General features: G+C 36.1%; 1 protein-coding gene across 3 annotated transcripts in view; it reads left to right on the top strand.

Annotated features, from left to right (window-relative positions):
* INTU (inturned planar cell polarity protein) overlaps window positions 1-20,924 on the top strand; it is a 34,720-nt gene extending 13,796 nt beyond the window's left edge. Inside the window, exons 3-16 of one of the 3 annotated variants that reach the window (XM_058193625.1) lie at window positions 439-524; window positions 1,669-1,869; window positions 3,798-3,916; window positions 4,619-4,708; window positions 5,018-5,095; window positions 6,619-6,799; window positions 9,188-9,241; window positions 10,968-11,030; window positions 11,514-11,732; window positions 13,185-13,478; window positions 14,347-14,435; window positions 19,164-19,353; window positions 19,580-19,728; window positions 20,066-20,924. In XM_058193625.1, coding sequence (XP_058049608.1) covers window positions 439-524; window positions 1,669-1,869; window positions 3,798-3,916; window positions 4,619-4,708; window positions 5,018-5,095; window positions 6,619-6,799; window positions 9,188-9,241; window positions 10,968-11,030; window positions 11,514-11,732; window positions 13,185-13,478; window positions 14,347-14,435; window positions 19,164-19,353; window positions 19,580-19,728; window positions 20,066-20,177 — 1,925 coding nt within the window. In that variant the 3' untranslated portion in view covers window positions 20,178-20,924. The remainder of the gene's footprint in view (window positions 1-438; window positions 525-1,668; window positions 1,870-3,797; window positions 3,917-4,618; window positions 4,709-5,017; window positions 5,096-6,618; window positions 6,800-9,187; window positions 9,242-10,967; window positions 11,031-11,513; window positions 11,733-13,184; window positions 13,479-14,346; window positions 14,436-19,163; window positions 19,354-19,579; window positions 19,729-20,065) is intronic. The other 2 variants (XM_058193626.1, XM_058193627.1) reach the window with 2 other exon arrangements.
* Window positions 20,925-22,212: the final 1,288 nt, after the last annotated feature.

Raw genomic sequence — 22,212 nt, 5'->3', positions numbered from 1 at the left:
ATATTAGCATTTTGGAAAGCATGCTATCTTATTTTAATATAGCAGTTGTTCTTTTATAGGCCTTTTTTTTTCTTCTGCTCTGGCAAGGTGCTTTTGACTCCAAATTGACAAGTGATTCCCACCCCACCAAAAAACAAAAAAACAAAACACCACCTTGTCTGAGGAGAAATTTAGAAGATTTTGTAGTTGAAAGAAGAAATCTCTTATTAGACCTAAAGCAACATATTCGATAGTTGCTCATATCCTGTTACAGGAGCAAATACATTGCTGGAAAGAGAAGCAAAAAGAGCAGATAATTGCATATAAAGTGTCTCAAATGAAATAAATATTAATCTTCAATGCATGCGTATAAATAGCCATTCTTGAGAAACATCTTATCCATCATTGGGAATTTTATTTTGTTTGCTTCCTTAATGTTGCTTTTTCTTCTGCTTTCAGGAGATGTCCTTGTTGCTGTAAATGATGTTGATGTAAACTCTAAAAATATAGAAAGGATTTTGTCTTGTATTCCTGGTCCTATGCAGGTATACTTCAGTTGACTTTATTTAGACAAACATGCAAACATTACATTTTTTATACTAGTTTTCTATATATACATAAAACACAACTTTCTTTGTAATCCTTGATGAAAGTAAGTTGTTGTCAAGGCACTGATTTGCAGAAGAGAGCACATATTTTAGTAAGGATGACTCTCTTGGGCTCTTTTTTGGTCATGTTCCTTTAACTAAAAAGAATAAATTGGATAATCTTGAAAATAAAATATATATTTCATATTTATTTTTTGAAGGTATGTATGTTTAGAACTATGATTGTATTCTGCTCCAGCCGGTCCTATCTACCTACCTACAATACAAATATTAAAAATTGATAAGACAGGAATAAGGTCAAGGAGAGGCATTAAAACTTTTAGCACTAAGCAGAAAGACATATTGTTGCCTGAGCAGTTAAGATATGATCTTTGTCATTTCCCTTATTTCACACTCCTAAACTGAAAAGATGTCTTTTTTACCATTGGACATCATTTCATAATCAGATGCAATTATGCTGTAAACATCATTTACAGCAACTATATTTAGAGAGTTTGGGCGGAACTCTTCTATATCTTGAAAATGGCACAGTGCTCTGAATCGGTGACGTAGAGCCTTAAAAACCTTAAGTAATCGTAACAATATAGTGAAAAATGTGAAAAATGCACAGAAATATGGTCAACTTTCATTTGAAGAAAATCAAATCATAAAATTAATGAAACAAAAATAATTACATTAAATGATATTTTTCATAGTGAGACAAAAAGTATGAAGCAAAAAAGACATTCTACATCAACTGATAATACTGAATATCACTTACTGATTCCAATATGGCAAATGCATTTAACTTACTTAAAACATTTCTATGCTCCATTTTAAAAAATCAGAAAGCAGATTACACTTAAATTATACAGTTGTGTTTACTTCAAGTCTTTGCTATCACAGGTTTTACTTTTGCTTAGTAGTGAATAATTTGGATTTATTACTTCATTGTATTTATGAAAACCATGGCTTACTGATCCTACTGTTATGTATGTTTAAAACCCTACTGTTGTGCATGTTTAAAACTACTATCTGTCTAGAAAACATTTCTAAAGATCCAAATTATACCCAGTGAAAATATTATTAATTCTTTTAACAGGTAAAATTTACATTTGAAATAGCAGCATTTGAATCAACAGGAACATCTCAGTCAAGGAGTAAACAGAGAGAATCCTCTGAAAACAATTTGGTGAAGCTGCTGTGGAAAGACCATAATAATGATTTGCAGTTCTCTCTGCAAAGTATACCACATATTGTTATGTATCTCTCACTTAAATTGGAATCTGATTCATCTGATGAGGTAGGAATACATTTCTAAAGTAGTGCATGTATTCCTGTCTTTCAACAAGAAAGATGAAAGTAGAAAAATGTGGGTTAGACAGCACCACCACCAGATGGATTCGTAACTGGCTGACCAACCGCACTCAACGTGTAGTCCTCAACGGAACTACATCCACGTGGAGGGAAGTATGCAGTGGAGTACCCCAAGGCTCTGTTTTAGGCCCAGTACTCTTCAACATCTTCATCAATGACTTGGACGAGGGGATAGATGAGGAACTCATCAAATTTGCAGATGACACCAAGCTGGCAGGAATAGCCAACACTCCAGAAGATAGGCTCAAGTTACAGAAAGATCTTGACAGACTTGAACATTGGGCGCTATCTAACAAAATGAAATTCAACAGTGAAAAAAGTAAAGTTCTACATTTAGGCAAAAAAACCAAAATGCACAGGTACCGTATATGTGGTACCTTGCTCAATAGTAGTACCTGTGAGAGGGATCTTGGAGTCCTAGTGGATAACCATTTAGATATGAGCCAGCAGTGTGCAGCAGCTGCTAAAAAAGCCAACACAGTTCTGGGCTGCATAAACAGAGGGATAGAATCAAGATCACGTGAAGTGTTAGTGTCACTTTATAATGCCTTGGTAAGGCCACACTTGGAATATTGCATCCAGTTTTGGTCGCCACGATGTAAAAAAGATGTTGAGACTCTAGAAAGAGTGCAGAGAAGAGCAACAAAGATGATTAGGGGACTGGAGGCTAAAACATATGAAGAACGGTTGCAGGAACTGGGTATGTCTAGTTTAATAAAAAGAAGGACTGGGGAGACATGATAGCAGTGTTCCAATATCTCAGGGGTTGCCACAAAGAAGAAGGAGTCGGGCTGTTCTCCAAAGCACCTGAGGGTAGAACAAGAAGCAATGGGTGGAAACTGATCAAGGAAAGAAGCAACTTAGAACTAAGGAGAAATTTCCTGACAGTTAGAACAATTAATAAGTGGAACAACTTGCCTGCAGAAGTTGTGAATGCTACAACACTGGAAATTTTTAAGAAAATGTTGGATAACCATCTGATTGAGATGGTGTAGGGTTTCCTGCCGGGGCAGGGGGTTGGACTAGAAGGCCTCCAAGGTCCCTTCCAACTCTGTTGTTATATGACCAATAAGACAAACTCAAATAGAACAAAAAAGCAATGAAAATAAAAATTGTTTCCAAGAAACTGGAAATGAGGAAAAGAGCAAGAATCATATATAATTGTAAGCGAAAGAATGGCAAAACATGGGGGTGGAATTTAAAAAAGGATCGGCCAAGAGTCACTATATAGCCAGGAGAAAGTTATAAATAGCTTGAGGACCTATAATTTAAAAGACAAAAATTGCAAAGTGGGTTTTAGAACTCTTCTGTAACTTGAAATGCCAGTATTATATTCTCTGTTTTCTGAATTTTGATGCAACAGACTTCACATATAACAGAACAAAGTGTATAATAATATCATTTTACAAGAGAGTAACATCATAAGTATTGATTTACATAATTTGTGTAATGTCACTTAGGGAGTTTGTGGGAGAGCAGAGACCTGTTTGGTCCACTACAGTGGGATTTCATATTAGAACTTGGATTCAGTGATAATGTATAGTCTCTTTATTTTCACAAATCAGTAACATTTTCAACGTGGCTTGCAAATTTTTAAAATTAAAATTAAAAATTTTTAAAGGGTGCAAATCATATAATATATAATTATAAAATTAGCAACAATGAAATGTACTAGCAAATTGTGTACATAAATTTCCCAAGGAATGCATCCTTTATTCTTGGATGTGAGGTTTTTACAATACATTTCCCTGGTGAAGATTTTTAGATGAAATCAAGAAAGATCAATTTTAAGTATGGATATGGATTTTCCCATAATTTTCTTAACTGATACACAAACTGACATTTCTTTGACAGCAAGAAATTATTTACCAATATCCCATATCAGAAGCATCTCAAAAAATAAAAAGTGTGAGAGGAATATTTCTCACGCTGTGTGACATACTGGAAAATATGACTGGGACACAAATAATTAGGCAAGTATTGTTCTTATTAATCATTTTTGCACCATCACCAGATTTCTGATCTTTTTCTTTAGAATTTAATAATTTTATACCTTTGCTTTAAATTTGCTGTCCCTGATCTCTCATAAACAATGATTATTGAAAACTTACCTGTTTTTATGAGAAATAGGAAAAGAATATACTATACACCCAAAAACAGACATATCACAATTTTTTAAAAAGTCCACCAAATCAAGTTGAATGAATGCTGTTGAATATTATTAATGGGCTGCCAAGGTATTGTTATTTATATTTATTGGGTGTTGTATTTTAACAATTAGTATAAATTATTTAGGATCATAAGAACTGATTAAGTATTGTAAGCTAAATAAGTATTGTAAAATAAATAATAAATTGAACATGGTCCTATGCTTCTTGAATTCTAAATGTTACCCTGGCTATCAAAAGATATCCAACACTGTACAATACGACAAATCATAGAGTAGTACTGACTTGGCATCCGTTATGTTATCTGTATAGTCCAAGCTGCCTATTCAGATAATATACATATATGAGAATATTAAAAAAAACTGATGGGAAGAATTTTAGCAATTAGTTATTGCCTAAAAGTTAAAATAGGAAAGAAACTGAGTTTTATGCATGGTACTGACACATTTGTGCAATGACATAATTGCATGACCATATTTTCTTTATTATTTTGTTGACGTTTTATAGTTCATCTATGTTTTTATGTGGGAAATTGATCCATGTGACTTACTGGAAGAAGGCTGACAAGCTGCTCATAATTGGTCTTCCAGCTGAAAGGTACATTTCTGTATTTTTCCCTTTTTAATTTTTTTTGCTACATAAATTTAGTCCCTAAAATTTTTCATAAATATTTACTAGACTCAAAAGATCATCCTAAGGTGGTCGTTATACAAATCTAGTCTCTTATGGCATGTAACAAAATTAAAACAATATTTTAAATATAGAACCCCTAAAATTAGTTCATGTCCTTTTCATTTGCTTTTAATGACAGGACTGTGTGCTATTCCTTGCACACATTCTTCCTTCTCCCTTATATGCATTTATTCCATTAGAAAAATTATCTAAAAGATTATTCTGTTTTTTTAGTGTACCTCTCTCTCAACTAAGGAATGTGATTGCAGATGTTGTGAGAATATTGACCTTCATGTACAATTCCTTGGATAGGTAAGCATTCCAGTTCTGGGCCATTGTAACTAAGCCTATGCATTGTAGTTATGGTTGCATACTTAACATTGTTTAAAATGTAGGATTTTATTTTGATGAACCAATCTAGTTATCATATTTTGAATTATGCTTGAAAATTCTGTCAGTTTCACATGTGTTTTGCTCTGCAGAATGGGAAACTGAAAAATCAAACTCAAATTATTTAAATTCCCAGGAGATAAAGTGTAGCTTTGTTTGCTAGACATACTTTATATGTTTTAAATAGCAATATAAAGATGAATCTCTGAATATATCAAGTTAAATATTTCATTTTGTTTTCTCAGTTTTTTATAATAAAGCAAGTTGTTCACAGAGTCATTTGTTTGTTCAAGTATTTTTTTCTCTTACATTCTTTAAAGATCAGTTTCCTATTGAAATTTCAAACTGTTTCAGAAGTTCCATTTAGAATCTGAAAGTTTTGCTCTTGCAAATTTTGACCTGGGTATAGAATATTTTTCTAAACAAGGAGCTTTTTCAAACTCCAACATGGTCTAGAACAGGAGTGTCAAACTCGCAGCCCGCAGCCTGGATGCATCACGCGCTGGCCACGCCCATCCCCATTTTAGCAACTGAGGGAAAAAGTTGTGATACGTCACATGACAACGACGTGACGATGCGAGTTTGACACTCCTGGTCTAGGAGATGCCACTGATGTGTTGAATTTTTATCCTATATACTAGATGTGTCAAACTCAAGCCTCGGGATCTGGATTCGGCCCACGGGGTACTTAGATCTGTCCCGCATGACCACTCTGGAAACAGCAAAGGACCGGCCCATGGTGCCTCTGCCAGCGAAAATGAAGCTCAGGAGGGCCATGTGTGGCCCTCCCTAGCTCCGTTTTCATTGGCAGAGGGTTTCAGGAGTCCATTGCAGCCGAAAACGGAGCTTGGGAGACCATTTTCACTGGCAGAGTGATTGGGCCATCACAGGCGCCCCCAACATGAGTGACATCGAACTGGCCCGCACTCTGGCCATGCCATCCTGGCTACCCTGAGGTCAAACACAAACCTGATCCACACCTCAATGAAATCAAGTTTGACACCCCTGGTTTATACCATAGCCATTAAACAAAGTTTAAACAATGTAAAAGTGGAAGCATCTTGAAAATCATGTATATTCTTTCATATTACATTTACATATTACATATTGCATTAAATGTACTATTGTCTAATAAAAGAACATGGATATATTTAGCTTATAAAGATTGTACTTTTACCAGAATAACAGTAATCAGAGCATTCTACATAGGAGAATGATTAAATTTAAAATAACTTGATTTTAAAAATGATTACAACTGAATTTTTTCCCTTTCTTTTTCCATACTGTCCTTTCCTTTCAAGTACCTCTCTTTTTTGTTTTTATTTTGTTTTCTGATTTCTTAAGACTTCCTATATCGTGTTATAAATATCTTATGCTAGGTAGATAGATTATAGCAAGAACTAGCATATTTCTCATTTTTTCCAATTTTTTGCTTGCTTGTTCAGTGCTTTTTGTCAGGCAGGAAATACTTCTCGATTGGATTACTTCTTCAGCCTGTTTTTCCAGCAAGTTCTTCAGGATACCAACTCCAAAGCCAACCCTGGTTCATACCACTATGATAACAGCTCATTACTTTTATACAACTTTCCAGGAGTACGATGGCTGTTGCTGCCCCAAAATATTAAAGTAAGCTCGATTACAGATTTTTAAAAATTGGACATTAGTCTAATTGAAGTTACCAAGATACACACAGACATTTTCATGTATGTGCCGAAATATTCTGACTCTATATTGTTTTATCAGTCTGAATAACTAGCATATATATGAATTACCATAGTAAATTCAAATAGTTATGATATACTAACTAGATCATGACCTAAACTGTAGCTCTAAATAGCATGCACTCAGAAGTTTGTATTTCTGAATATTTAGCTGGTAAAATGCAGAGCGCATGCTATGCCTAATAGAAATTAATGAGATAGTTACAAGAAATATTAATGTTACTTTTAAGCTTAAAAAATAGCTCATTGATCCGGACCTCTGGAAGAATGACGTATGGACAGATGAATCAAACCTAAAAATGTTGGGGCTACCTGGATATTATTGTGTCTTACAAGCACTGCATTCCATAATAAAATTTTCATAGCAGCTGTGAAGCATGAAACTTGTAGTGTCATAGTTTGGGGATGTTTTGCTTCTTTGGGACCAAAACGATTTCTGATCTTTGAAGAAATTATCACTCTGCTTTTTATCAGAAAATTGTACAAGAGAACATCAGAACCTTTGTCAGTTTAACCTGAACTGCCAGTGAGTCATGCAACAAGACAACGTGCCCATGCCTTCAAGAAAATATATAAAAGAATGAATGAACAGGAACAAAATATATGTTTTGGAATAGCCAAGCCTAGACTTGAACACAGTGGGAATGTTTCTTTAAGATCTGAAAGAATAAGTTGGTGCAAGTAAAGCCTCAAATACTACTGAGTTGAAGCAATTGGTTATGAAAGAATAGATCAGAATAGTCATATAGTGATGTGAGAAATTGTTCACCAATTATAGGGTGGTTTTGTTGTAGTTACTGCAGCTAAAAGTAGTTAATCAATTACAAACTTGAAGGGGCAATTAGGTTTTCATGCTAAGTTATCCCATGTTGCATGTCTTTGTTTATGAAAGGAACGAAAGAACTAACAACTATTGGTGCTGTTTGTTTACTTGGATTTTTATATAGAATCCACATGGTAACATTCAGTCGCAAAATAAGTACAAATTCAGAATCAAGGTGCTCTTTTCACAGAATCACACATGATCCTCTAAAATTTTTCAAAAGTTTATGTTTTTAAATCTATATTGTTGCAATGCTCCCCCCCATCTATCTATACACATCCACTCATAATGTATTTCTACATAGAAATTTCTGACAAATTGCTGGAATTAATGTATAGGTCCCATTCTTGAAGATGATGATGTTTTAGCATTTCAAGACTGGGATAATTTTAAAAAGTTATTTAAAGTCTTATACATTTAAATATTACTTAAATGTTGGTCTGATACATTTCTGAATGAATTTGTTGTGGTATGTGGTATGACATTTCAAAGTTTGGATTTTAAGAAAAACAGACTATACCAGAAAAGTGGCTTATTCTGTTATAAAATGGTAGATTATGATATATCTATAATAAGAATTAAGAAAAAGTAACTTCCCAAAATAGGGAAATGTCATTTGTTTTCAATTGCCGACATAAAGAACAGAGGAAATGAATGATATAAACAGTAGCTCTGTGGCTAACAATTCTGTCAACATCGGTTAAAAACTACCGTTTTTCAGACAACAGGGAGTGCCTCTGCTTTCTGACAAATTTTAGAACGGACATTTTTATATTTGGGGGATAATTACTAGGTTATATAAATAAAAGTGATTTCTTGCTTCTTAGGCAAAATAAAGATATTATGCGAGAATTTGTGAAAAACATTCCAGAGAGATAAAGGATAATGGCTTAGTGAAAAAGATGTTTCTAATAACTCAGTGAGGAAGCTATGTCACATTTCAAAGAAACTTTGTGCCTTGTAATTCATTAGCATGAGGGTGAATGTCTTACATTAAGCACTGCATTGGAGGCCTAAAAAGTATAATTGTTTTTGCTTTATCTGTAAAACAAGCAATGCCTAATTACTGTATATTTTTCTTTTGATCCAGTTTACAGTAGTTGCCAACACTTGGCTGATATTTAATTTGTTAATTATTGTGGATTGAAAAATGTAGTTGGGTATATTATATTAAGATATTGTTCAATATTGAGAAGCTTTTTCAAGACTGGGAACAAAAGTCATGCTTGTTTGATTAATTAATTAATTAATTAATGTCCAGAGATGATTCCAGTGGCTTACAAACATTAAAACTACACATTAAAATAATAATAATAATAATAATAATAATAATAATAATAATAATAATAATAATAATAATAATAATAAAGCACTAAATAATTATAGTAATCAATACTATTAAAAGATAGGAAGGAGGGGAACACAAACATATATGAACATATATGGAAGTTTTCTGCTTATGTATTTTAGGTAGAAATTGATGCAGCTCTGAGTGACCTGGAAGCAGCAGACTTTGCAGAATTGGTAAAGACTTTATTTTTAATCAGGTGTTTTGTGCATTTATGTCAGTTCTTCATCTATTGAGTAGAAAAATTACTTTAAAATTGCTGATTTCAGTGGTATGCTAGTTATTCATGCAAGAGTGAAATTTGGGATGTCATCACTGGTGATTTATCAATGCTACAATGGAGGCTCTGCTCCTATCATTGTTCTTCTCTTTTTCATTACTCTTGCTTTGGTCACGTGGTTCAAAGGGAGAGTATGAATTAAGAGTAAGAGGGCCACGCAAAATAAAATCTCATCTTCTTTCTCATAGATCCAAATTCCACATAGTAATTGTTCCTTCTTACTATCATTTCCTATTTTTTTCATAGGGATAAAAAGTAAGGAGAACAGCAAACTACAGCATGTTTAATAAGAATTGGATCTGTAGGAGTTGGGAATAAAAATAAGATGAAGTACTGCAGGAAAAGATGAGACAATCCAAATAGGCTGACTGTCTTAAAATATGGAATAGCATTCATTCATGTTTTAGTTGAAAAAATGTAGATGAATTACTTTTTTAAAACATTTCAATATTTATTTCTAATATATGGATCATTTATGTATGAAATATCTATTTGCAAACCTTGTTATTAACTGCAAGGACAGTAACAACTATTAAGCCTATATACAGTCATAAGTACAATTTTAAATTGTAGGATCTTGATAAATTCATTTTAATCCCTCAATTCATGTAAATGGTGAACATAAGGCATGAGAGCATCAAGACTTGTTGCACCCTACAAGTCAAGGGCTAAAGACACAATTTCGCCTCCTGTTAACACCACTTGAAATTGGGCACAAGGAAAGAATAATCATAAAATAGTATCTCAATACTGATCAACAGTATAGAAAGCCACTGAGAAATTAAGGAGTACAAAAATGGACATCATAACCTCATAATGGCTCTGCTCCAAGTCGTTCACAAGCACAACCATTTCCTGTCTCTATTTGGTGATCCAGTCTGAAATCTGAGTGAAAGTGATTCAGATAATGAATTTCTTCCACCATCTTTTGCAGCTGAAGCCCAATTAAATAAGGAAGTTTGGAGACCAAACAGAAATTCTCCAAAATCATTAGGTCTAGCAATCAATCACTTCTTAAGGAAGGATCACACTATAACCTCCTTCAAGGCTGTTTGATAATGCCTTCCTTCAAAGAAATAGATGTCACCACATAGACCCAGAGTAGGACCTGGATCTTATAAACTGGTGGCTGAGCTCACAATCCTGAAGTGCATTCTACTTCCTCAGGTTTTTTCACAGGCATACAAGTTTCCAAATAAACATACCTGACTCTGTCTTCACTGTATCTGTTCAGTTGGTATCTTCTCTTGAATATACTACGTCATATTCTGTGTCAAATTATACATCCTGCTGGTCAAGTAAATAAGGCAAAATTAGACTAATGCAGCCTGTTATTAACAGCAACTGCCTGCAATATTGCAGGTTCAAGTCCCACCAGGCCCAAGGTTGACTCAGCCTTCCATCCTTTATAAGGTAGGTAAAATGAGGACCCAGATTGTTGGGGGGCAATAAGTTGACTTTGTATATAGTATACAAATGGATGAAGACTATTGCTTGACATAGTGTAAGCTGCCCTGAGTCTTCGGAGAAGGGCGGGATATAAATGCAAATTTAAAAAAAAAATTCTAAAACTACACATTGGATCAGCTAAAATCCAAAATTCATTATCTTTTTTTTTATAGTCTGAAGATTACTATGATGTGAGACGACAGTATACATTTTTAGGCTCATGTCTCTTCTATAAGGTAAACTTTTGCAAACTTTACTGCTTTCTGGTAAACTGATTACATTCAAACAACAAAGCCAACTTCTACTGAACCATATACAAGGTGTTAATCTAGGGGGGAAAGATTTTAAAGTCATAATAACTATAATAAGACATAAGTTGGGTTTGGGTGGTTTGTCTTATTCTATGTACATACTGTCAAACCTATTGCCTTCCTGAGCTATCTCTACAGAATAATAGTTTTTAATTTGCAAACTCAATTCATCTGAAGATGGTAGGTAGTTATACATTAGGATCAAATGAATTTACCATTATCAGTAAAAATGACAGTGCTTAATTTAAATTTGTTATGACTTAATTGGTTTGGACTGAATTTTGTGACAATATGTAGTACTTGGGTTTTTAAAAAATAAAAACTAATGTAAAGTTTACAATTAAGAAGTTCGGGAAAAAAACTAGTGCATGGCTGTATAATAATGTACTGTCTGTGTTTTTATTTTAGGGATATTTAATTAGTAGTCACTTGCCGAAAGAAGACCTTATTGATATTGCATTATACAGCAGGCATTATTGCCTCTTGCCCTTAGCAGCAGAACAGCGAATTGGTCAGTTAGTAATATGGCGAGAAGTATTTCCACAACATCATCTTCAGGGTTCTCAAACTTCATATGAGGGATTCCAAGAACCTTTAGCAAGATACTTCTTACTCATTGTTGGCTTGGTAAGTTTTCATAGTGTGAACATTGCTTCCTGTGGTCTTTGCTATTCCTATTTGATGCAATGCAGCTTGTAGTGAGAATATGGTAAATTTCTATCTATGTAATCCTGTGCCAAGCTTTCAAGTGTCTACGTAATGCTGTGCAAAGTATTTCAAAGAGATGCAGAGAATTTCAAAAGCAAGCAGGGTACCATTCCTCAAGTCATTAAGGCATTTATGTCCTCTAGAAGGCTCACTATAGCTTCTTTGATGACTCCTCCATGAGCACTCTTTGCTCTGCCTATGAGTGAAGTAGCTTTGCAGGTACAGGTAATCTTACTTAATGACCACAGTTGGGACTGACAACTCCATTGCTAAGTGAAATGGGCATTAAGTGAGAGATCCTGTAACCGCAACTTGCAATTGTACTGCCAGTTAGTCCAATGACCCTTCTTTTGGAAGCCAACCATGAACTATGCAAATGGAGCTCATGTGACCATGGGATGCTGTGATGCTTATAAATGCCTGCCAGTTGCAAAGTGCCTAAATATAGGTCCTATAACTGCAAAGATGCTGCAGCGGTCACTTTGCAAGGCCCGGTCATAAAATTACTTTTTCAGCAGTGTCATGATTTCAGGTGGTCACTAAAAAGGACAGTTGTTAAGCAAGGACTACATATATATACAGTCAAGAACTGGAAAAAGCCTTTAAAATGTGTTGCAGGAGAAATATAACTGCTTTAATACTTCAAGGAGCGATTCTTTGCTCATATCAGGACATTTTATTTTATACCCATCAAATACTTTGTACAGTGGTAGTAAAAATTAGCATTTCTTGCCTATTCATGTTGCTTCAAGTATCTAGGTTGACCTTGTTTATCGATTGCTTCATTTGGCAACTGTTCACAGTTATGATGATGATAAAATAATACTGTGACCAACTCCTACATTTATAACCTTCTCAGCACTGTAAAGCAAAGGGAGCTGAATTAAAACATAAACACAATTGTGGTTTCATTTAGCGACTGTTTCACATAACAACCAAATTGCTGGCCCTTGTTATAGTGTAGAAAACACTACTCACTAAATCTATATAATAAATACCTGCATAAGGTTGACAAGGGAAGGCTTATCAGCTATTCCAACGAGCACAAATGCATTCCATATTCTAGTACAGAAGTAGAAGTGTATTTATATAGTTTATTTATATTAATGTTATAAACCATTTCATTTGTCTTCAGATTACTGAGCCCAAAATAGTTTTTAACCCCAAATTTATTTTTTTAATGTTCTTTCTCTCAAGTGTTTTCTTGAGTGCTGATTGTTAGTTTTAGAGTTTACTTATTTTATGTAACCTATTATGCGCAATGGATCTCTGATAGGTGCAAGATATATATATGTGTGTGTCTCTCTCTCTCTGTGTGTGTAAAATTAATGCACTAGCAGAAATAGGTTTTTCCCCCCGTTTTTTTTTTAGAAGCATTTTATACTGAGTGTATTGCTGGAAGCAGGAGGTTGTTCTTCCAAAGCTATTGGAAATCCTGGACCAGACTGCATATATGTTGACCAGGTGAAATCAGCTATCCTTCAGCTGGATGGAATAGATCTTAGCATAGATGAGAAATTAGAAACAGCTTCTGCTCCATTGGTGTGTTGCGTAGATTGGTTCTTCCCTTCATCGTTTGACAAATTGGAGAGCTTTTCTAATTTGTCTGTTCTCAGCAAACTGCATCATATGTCAAGTACTGCACCTTCTCCGGCGAACAAAAAAGTGAGTTCTGGTAACTCTGTCTTGAGGACACATTGGTTAAGTCCCTTGAGGAATAGTCAGTGTCCTGTCAATGGTCATGACACTCCTGAAGGAAGAATTTAATCCATATACAATTGAAAAGTCTTAGTAGATTTATTTCTTATTTAAATAATGATCTGTTTAAGGTGCTGCTGCATTTAATAATGTCCATAGGTAACTTACTTTCTATATTTATAAAAAAGAAGTTACAGTGATACTGAATAAGTAAAAGAGAAAATTATTCATGCCCATGATGTATTTTTTTCAGTATTTTTTTGTTAAATACTGTTAAATATTTTGTTAAATACATTAAAGTTTTATACTATTCCCCACCTATACGTACAACCTACTGTAGAGCAAATATGACTTGTCAAAAATTAAATCTGTAGGAGACAGTAATAATAGCTTTTAGGCTTTATATAACTAATTCTGTTTCTAGAATGAACTGACTATTACCATTGCAAAATTGGGCCATTATTTATTGCCATTTCTTCTCATTCTCCCACAAGAATGAGCTTTTTTTATTGTAAATTTAAGAACTAAATAAAAGTTTAATGTACTTGGCATAATTTATTATTTGTATAGTTTTAAGACTTTGGGTGAAATCTGTATATTTCCCAAATACAAATCATTTAATAAATAATAGCAATAAATTATTGTATTGCAATAAAAACAGTACTTTTTTCCTAGCTAGCATAACATGTCCACTAACACAACAAGTCAGCATTGTTCACAAAACATACAAATTGCTTTAACGGCTTAATATATTTTGAAAACACAGCCATTTGCCATCTGAATTCTGAGGCTTACTTACTCTCTTACTATGAGGCTTTCCTTTTTTGTTTCTCAGATCACTAAAAAGAAGCCTGTTCTTCCAAACCCATTTACTTTTGGAACCCTGAAAAAGAATGTCTCAGATAAGGAAGCTGAATTAAATAAGTAAGGGTTTGTATTTATAGCTAAGTTATAGTATTTATAAAATCTCTTTTCTGAGCACATTAATATTTTCCTAGCGAATGTGCAGATGGGCATATCAAAAATAACGTTTCATTGCTGATTTTTTAAAAATCTTTTTTTAAATGAAATATTTTCAAAAAAGGGATTATTTTTGAATATATAGATAATTACTGAAATTACACGATTAATGTTCAGCATAATATTAATAAAAAACAAACTTGCGCAGAATATATTAAGTTTTACTATGATATACACGTAGTCCTCGACTTACAGCCATTCTTTTAGTGACCGTTTAAAGTTAAAGCACTAAAAAAAGTGACTTATGACCATTTTTCACACTTACTATCATTCAGCATCCCCACAATCATGTGATCAAAATTCAAGTGCTTGGTGCATATATATGATGGTTGTAGTGTCTTGGAGTAAGGTCAGCTTTTGCAATCTTCTGAAAAGCAAAGTCAATGGGGAAGCCAGATTCATTTAACAACCATATTATTAACATCTGTAGTGATTCAATTAACAACTGTGGCAAGAAAGGTTGTAAAATGGGGCAAAACTCACTTAACAACCATCTCATTTAGGAACAGAAATTTTGGGCTTAATTGTGGTCGTAGGTCCAGGACTATCTATATGTAGTCCAAGACTACCTCTATAAATGTGATAGATAGATAGATAGATAGATAGATAGATAGATAGATAGATAGATAGATAGATAGATAGATCAATTGAGCTTAATGCTAAAATCTCCATTGTATAATTTACAAATGTAAATTATTATGCATATATATAAATATGTAAATTGTATGTGTGTATGTATTTGATAAATGTTATAGATGTTGTAAATGTTAAAAGAAAAAAAGAAAAATAATACAGTGTTGGCTAATTTAGAATAAATCTGTAAACCATTCTTACATAAATTTTACACAAGTTTAACTAAATGTAAATAAGAATGGCTTTCATATTACCAGATTTTGCCATTGCTGCATATTCTTTAAGTTTAGGTTTCCAATCAAATATTGTTGGTACTATGTCTTTTAAAGGTTTAATTGCTGAATTAACAAAGGGAAATGAATAATGTCATGTAAGTGGCAGTCAGTTTTTGTTTTCCTATTAGGGTGTTTCATGATAATATACTGTGTGCATTTCCACAAACAAGTCCTCAAATTATGTTGAACATGGGTGATGCATTGGACTTTTTGTTAATATTTTCTCTTTCAGGTATCAGCCTATATTTCAGTGTCGAATCAATATATAAATTTACACTGTAATAGAATGAGCAGCAGCTAGAGAGTGATCCTTATGGATAGGTCGTGCTGGCTAATAGCAGCTCTAAATATTTTATAACTCTAAAGCTACTGTCCTCTGTATGGGTGGTAGGGATTGGGATTTAGGAGGGAAGTATTGAATTTACTATACCTTGTCAGTTGTTGGCTCTGGAAATCTTCAGAGATGTAACAAAATTAAGACGTGAGCTGGAAATGCAGGCCAGATCCCCCTGACTCTCAGGAAACTGAATCAGTAAGGTATATACCCATTTTCTGCACCCATTTTCAGTTTCTTTGTTTGCTCCACTTATAGCACCGGTCTCCAACCTTTCCCGGCGCAAGTAAAGCTGTGCACATGTCCATGCTCACATGCTGTTTCCACAGCCCTTTATAGATTATAGCTCAGTAGTGGGTCATGGCCTGGGGGTTGGGGCCCCCTAACTTATAGGGCATTGACTCCTAGTTTTGGTATGCATGTTTCAGCCTCAAATAATATGGTGAAACTAATCAGTTTTTTAGTTCTTTATTACCTTTATTAAAATAAAAAGTCTATCGTTGTACCAGTGTTGGGTTTGAACTACCACCACATGCTGCAAAGCTGATTGGGCTTGGCAAACTTGTAAAAAATCCTATCAATATTTATTCTATTGTATGATATTAAATTCTAGTATTTACTATTCCCATATTAAACAAATATAAATATATATGTTCCATATTATTAGCATTATATAACTGCTACCATGCTTCCCCAAAAAAAAACCTAACCAAAAAATAAGCCCTAGCCTGATTTTTAGCATGCTCTTAATATAAGGGCCTAGACCAAGATTGCAGTGACGTGGGTGAGACGGCTGAGGGTGGTCTTGGGGACATTTTATGGGATGAGTTTGACCCTGTCGCTCCCGAGGACATGGACAGGTTGCTGGGGAGGTTGAATGCCACCACATGTTTACTGGACCCGTGCCCCTCCTGGCTGGTACTGGCCACTCAGGAGGTGACACAAGGCTGGCTCCAGGCTATTACGATCGCTTCCTTGGTGGAGGGAGTCTTTCCGACCGCCTTGAAAGAGGCGGTGGTGAGACCCCTCCTCAAGAAGCCTTCCCTGGACCCGGCTGTTTTAGGTAATTATCGTCCGGTCTCCAACCTTCCCTTCGTGGCGAAGGTTGTAGAGAGTATGGTGGCATATCAGTTTCCCTTGCACCTGGATGAAACTGTCTATCTAGACCCGTTCCAGTCTGGCTTCCGGCCCGGTTACAGCACTGAGGCGGCTTTGGTCGCGTTGGTGGATGATCTCTGGAGGGCCAGGGATAGAGGATGCTCCTCTGCCCTGGTCCTATTAGACCTCTCAGCGGCTTTTGATACCATCGACCATGGTATCCTGCTGCGCCGGTTGGAGGGATTGGGAGTGGGAGGCACCGTTTATCGGTGGTTCTCCTCCTATCTCTCCGATCGGTCGCAGACAGTGTTGACAGGGGGGCAGAGGTCGGCTCCGAGACACCTCACTTGTGGGGTGCCGCAGGGGTCGATCCTCTCGCCCCTTCTGTTCAACATCTATATGAAGCCGCTGGGTGAGATCATCAGTGGCTTCGGTGTGAGGTACCAGCTGTACGCTGATGACACCCAGCTGTACTTTTCCACACCAGGCCACCCCAACGAAGCTATCGAAGTGTTGTCCCGGTGCTTGGAAGCCGTACGGGTCTGGATGGGGAGAAACAGGCTCAGGCTCAATCCCTCCAAGACAGAGTGGCTGTGGATGCCGGCATCTCGGTACAGTCAGCTGAGTCCTCGGCTGACTGTCGGGGCCGAGTCATTGGCCCCGATGGACCAGGTGCGCACCCTGGGCGTCCTCCTGGATGAACGGCTGTCTTTTGAAGATCACTTGACGGCCGTCTCCAGGAGAGCTTTTTACCAGGTTCGCCTGGTGCGCCAGTTGCGCCTTTCTGACCGGGATGCCCTGTGCACGGTCACTCACGCCTCGTGACGTCTCGCCTGGATTACTGCAATGCTCTCTACATGGGGCTCCCCTTGAAGGGCATCCGGAGGCTTCAGTTAGTCAGAATGCAGCTGCGGGTGATAGAGGAGCCCTCGTGGCTCCCGTGTGACACCTATCCTGCGCAGACTGCACTGGCTGCCTGTGGCCTTCGGGTGCGCTTCAAGGTTTTGGTGAACATCTTCAAAGCGCTCCATGGCATAGGGCCGGGTTACTTACGGACCGCCTACTGCTACGGATACCTCTCACCGACCCGTGCGCTCTCACAGAGAGGGACTCCTCAGGGTGCCGTCAGCGAGACAGTGTCGTCTGGCGGCACCCAGGGGGTAGGCCTTCTCTGTGGGGGCTCCCACCCTCTGGAGCGAACTCCCCAGGACTTCGTCAACTTCCGGACCTCCGAACCTTCCGTCGCGAGCTTAAAACACATTTATTCATCTGCGCAGGACTGGATTAGTTTTTAAATTCGTGGGGTTTTAAGGGGTTTTAAATGGGTTTTTAATGGGTTTTTAATGGGTTTTATTATTTGCTAAATTTTAACTGCGGCCAAATTGAATAAGTTTTTTAGTGGTATTTTAATAGTATTTATTTTGTAATAGTACTGTTTATTTTATCTGCCTGTAAACCGCCCTGAGTCCTTCGGGAGAAGGGCGGTATAAAAATTTAAATAATAAATAAATAAATAAATAAATAAATAAATAAATAAAATAAGCCCTACCCCAAAAATAAGCCCCAGTTAAGGTTGTCATCAGCCAGGGGTGGGTGTGGCCAGCACCATAGAAAGCGAGGGCTTGGAGGCGGACAGTGTCTGGCAGCAGCTGCAGCCTATGCAGCACAGGTGAGTTGATTACCTGTCCAAGCAGCAGGCAGAAGCAGAGATGGGGAGGCAAGCAATACTGACGCGACGTGCAGGCCATGGAAAGCCAAGGGTCAGTGGGCTTGAGTGGGCAGCCGCAGGAGGCTTGTTTTTGCACAGTAGTACTGGCAGCAGACGGTCAAAGGTCACCCAGGTAACTTTGTGTCTAAATGGGATTAGGACTCATAGTTCCTAGTCTGATACCTTAACTACTACACCAAATTAGATCTCATGATTATTAAGGCTGGTTAATTAATTTCTTACCTGTATTAGTTACTAAAGAACATAATCAGTTATTTCCTGACAATAAGTATTTTGGGGAGAGTTAGAAAGTACTTTCAAGCATAGGTGATGTATTAAATATTCAGTTTTTTAATGCAGTATACTAATGCTGGGATATGGTATACTAGATGACCTCTGAACATAATTAGAATTGTCTATTATAATGTGTTAACTATTAACTATGTTACTAAAATACAGAATTATCATATATTTCCTATTACATTCTATAGAAAATCAAAAGTCCAGATCTTTTTCTTTTTGTAATTTTTGATGATTTTTATTTAGTAGGTAATTTATCTGGTTGTTTTCTTTTGTTGTTGAAGGTTGACTTCGGGTCCAGAAAATACCCTCTTTCATTATATTTGTTTAGAAACAATGCATGGAATTTTTATTACTCCAACACATGCTGAAGTAGCACAACTCAGTGGAACTATCCATCCACAGCTCATCAAGAACTTCCATCACTGTTGTCTTTCCATCCGTTCCATTTTTCAACAAACTATGCTGAGAGAAGTATGTCCTTATATTTTGGGAAGGGGCAAAATGAGAATTCTTTTGTTACAAACAACATTCTAGATATAAACTGGGTAGACAACTATTTCTTTAGACAAATTTCTACATGTAAAAACTCCCCCTTCACCAGATATTTCAGAATTATCATATACAGTTTGAAATTTTTCTATTACTTCTCCATACTGCCAGTTCAGATATTAATTTTGTTGCCCTTGCTTTATTGTAGAATAAAAATTCTGGGAGAAGATCAAAATCCCAAAAAGCAAATTTGGACCTAAATCAAGTGAAAGAACATGGTATATTGTTTGAGTGTGCTCCTGACAGCTGTACTGACCAGAAGAAATCCGATTCTACTATAATGTACTGGGTGGTAGGGTAAGTAATACTTCTTTTCTTAATTTAGTCTAAATGCTTATTACTTGGTTGTCCAAATTCTCAGAACGTTTTTGTTTAATAAAAACAACCTGTGCAATGGGTTTTTTTTAGGTTCTTCCCTAATCCAACATTTGGTGGTAGAAACTGTAGTATACTAAAATGGTTAAATTCATACATAAATATACATATTGAATGTTTCAACAGTCTCTGCTGGACCTTTAGAATTGTATCTAATTTTGATAGATCTGTTTTAATCCTTTAGTAAACTCTTGCTAAAATATTGTTTTTCACATATATTTTAATCCTGTGCTGACACTGAATTATGTTTTTTCTGCAGGAGACTCTTCCTAGATCCAAAGCCTCGGGAATTTTATGTCTGTTTTCATGATTCGGTCACAGAGGTTGCTGTTGAATTGGCTTTTAAGTTATCATTTGGCTTAGCTGTATAGATAAACGTATCTGCAGTTTTTCATTTTTCATGTCACAGAAAACACAGAAGTATTACATTGTGGTTTTGTTTGGGATGCCCTTTAAAATATTTCCTAAAATCAATTATGTAATATAAAAAAATTGAGACATTTATAACACTATTTATGAAAGTCATCTCTTTCAGAAGACTGGAAGTTGGATGAGTTATGGTATTATATATTAATTATACATTATATGTAAATATTACCTTTAGAATCAATGATCAAGGTATACACAACCACATTTTTCCCTTAAAGCTATATCCTTGGAAGAAGCACCTTTAGAACTTACAAAGAATCTCACTCATTATGATTATGCAGTTAAAATAGAGATTTCCATTATGTATGTACCTTTTTGGACTTCATTTAAAGAATACAGTGTAATGTAAGAGGTAGGGAACTGTTTTATTTCAATTTGGTATGGGGTTTAAGATCAAAATATGTGGATATCTAAACTAAGGTTTAAAACTTCAGATGATCACATTGATTTTATCAGAGACAGAGAAAAGAAATCTTAGTTTCTGCTGTCATCTAGTGATTGTCCACATTATGCAGTCCTGATCTAGTGGCCTTAACAAAATGGATTCCTTAAGTTTTGCAAATTCTTAGGAGAGGTAGTTTACCTTACATCAGGGATGTCCAAACTACGGCCCGCGGGCCAACTGCGGCCCGCGGGTCAGTTTTTATTGGCCCGCAGCAAATTCTGAAAGTATAATTTAATATGGCCCTTTTCGCCACTCGCTCTCCTCCCCATGGGCGGGGAATAATGAAGGGAGGGGGCGGAGGAGGCGGTGAGCGGGAAAGAGGCTGCTGGCCGTGCCCGACCCCAGCAGTTCTAGCCTCGCCTTCCTCGGGCCGCCTGGTGAGGCTCCTCGCGCCTCCACCCCTTGGGCAGGGAATAACGAAGGGAGTTTCAAGTTCATACCAAATACAAAACAAAAGCCAAGATCAGGGGTGTCCAAACTTGGTCTCTTTAAGACTTGTGGACTTCAATTCCCAGAGTTCCTCAGCCAGCTTTGACCACAAGTGTTAAGGGACCAAGTTTGGACACCCCTGGCCAAGATGAATGAATATGAAACATATTCATAAACTGTGCATAGGGACTACCCAGACGGCTGAAAAAAGTGATTTCTGACATGTTCTCACACTTTTGACTGGTCCTCACACCTACAACTATCTTTACATTTTGCACCCTATCTTGTAACCGTGGTAAAGAGAAGCAGTTGTGAAATGAGTGATATGGTTGTTAAAAATGCTGCAATGGGCATAAATGTGAGGATGGTCATAAGTGTGAGGACTGGTCAAAAATTACTTTTTTTAGCCCTCTGAGTAGTTTCTATGCCCATAGCCACATCCACTCAGTCACATGAGCAGTTAGCCACGCCCACCAGTCACATGACCACCAAGCCACACCCCAAAATAAGCCACGCCCAAAGAACTGGTACAAAAAAAATTCACCCCCACCCCCCCCTTGGCCCGGGCCTTTGCTTATTTTTCTGTATTTGGCCCTCACTCAAAAAACTTTGAACACCCCTGCCTTACATTAAGTGGATATAGTACTTTGTGATACAAAAAGAAGTTATATTTATATTTAGAAATACTTGTTATAAAGTAAAACTGAAAAATGTTTCTTAGTACTTTGACATAAATGGAAGAATTGTCCATTTTCTTTCAGACAATGTTATATGACTTTTTTTACAATAAAAGATATATTCTTCAAATAGTCTGGCATATAATTTAATTCTTTTTCATTTAATTTTTAATTTTAACTAAAATGTATCTTTTTATGGGTTCATTATATTCCTGATAGTTAAAGACATGCTTTTTAATTATACTAAAATGTAAATAACTATCAGTCAAATATTCATATCAATAATTTCTTGAATATATAAACATAACTTTAGAGAACTATACTTAGTCTAGGTTTTTGAAAGTAAGAACCAAACTAGATGAACATCATAAATTACAGTCTTGGCTTGGTTTAGGGCATGAAGCCATAATCAGCTACAGTAGCTAA

Source organism: Ahaetulla prasina, chromosome 8 (assembly GCF_028640845.1).
Source record: "Ahaetulla prasina isolate Xishuangbanna chromosome 8, ASM2864084v1, whole genome shotgun sequence".
Taxonomy (NCBI): domain Eukaryota; kingdom Metazoa; phylum Chordata; class Lepidosauria; order Squamata; family Colubridae; genus Ahaetulla; species Ahaetulla prasina.
Note: the sequence above shows the minus strand (reverse complement) of the source record. Positions and strands in the feature narration are given on the sequence as shown.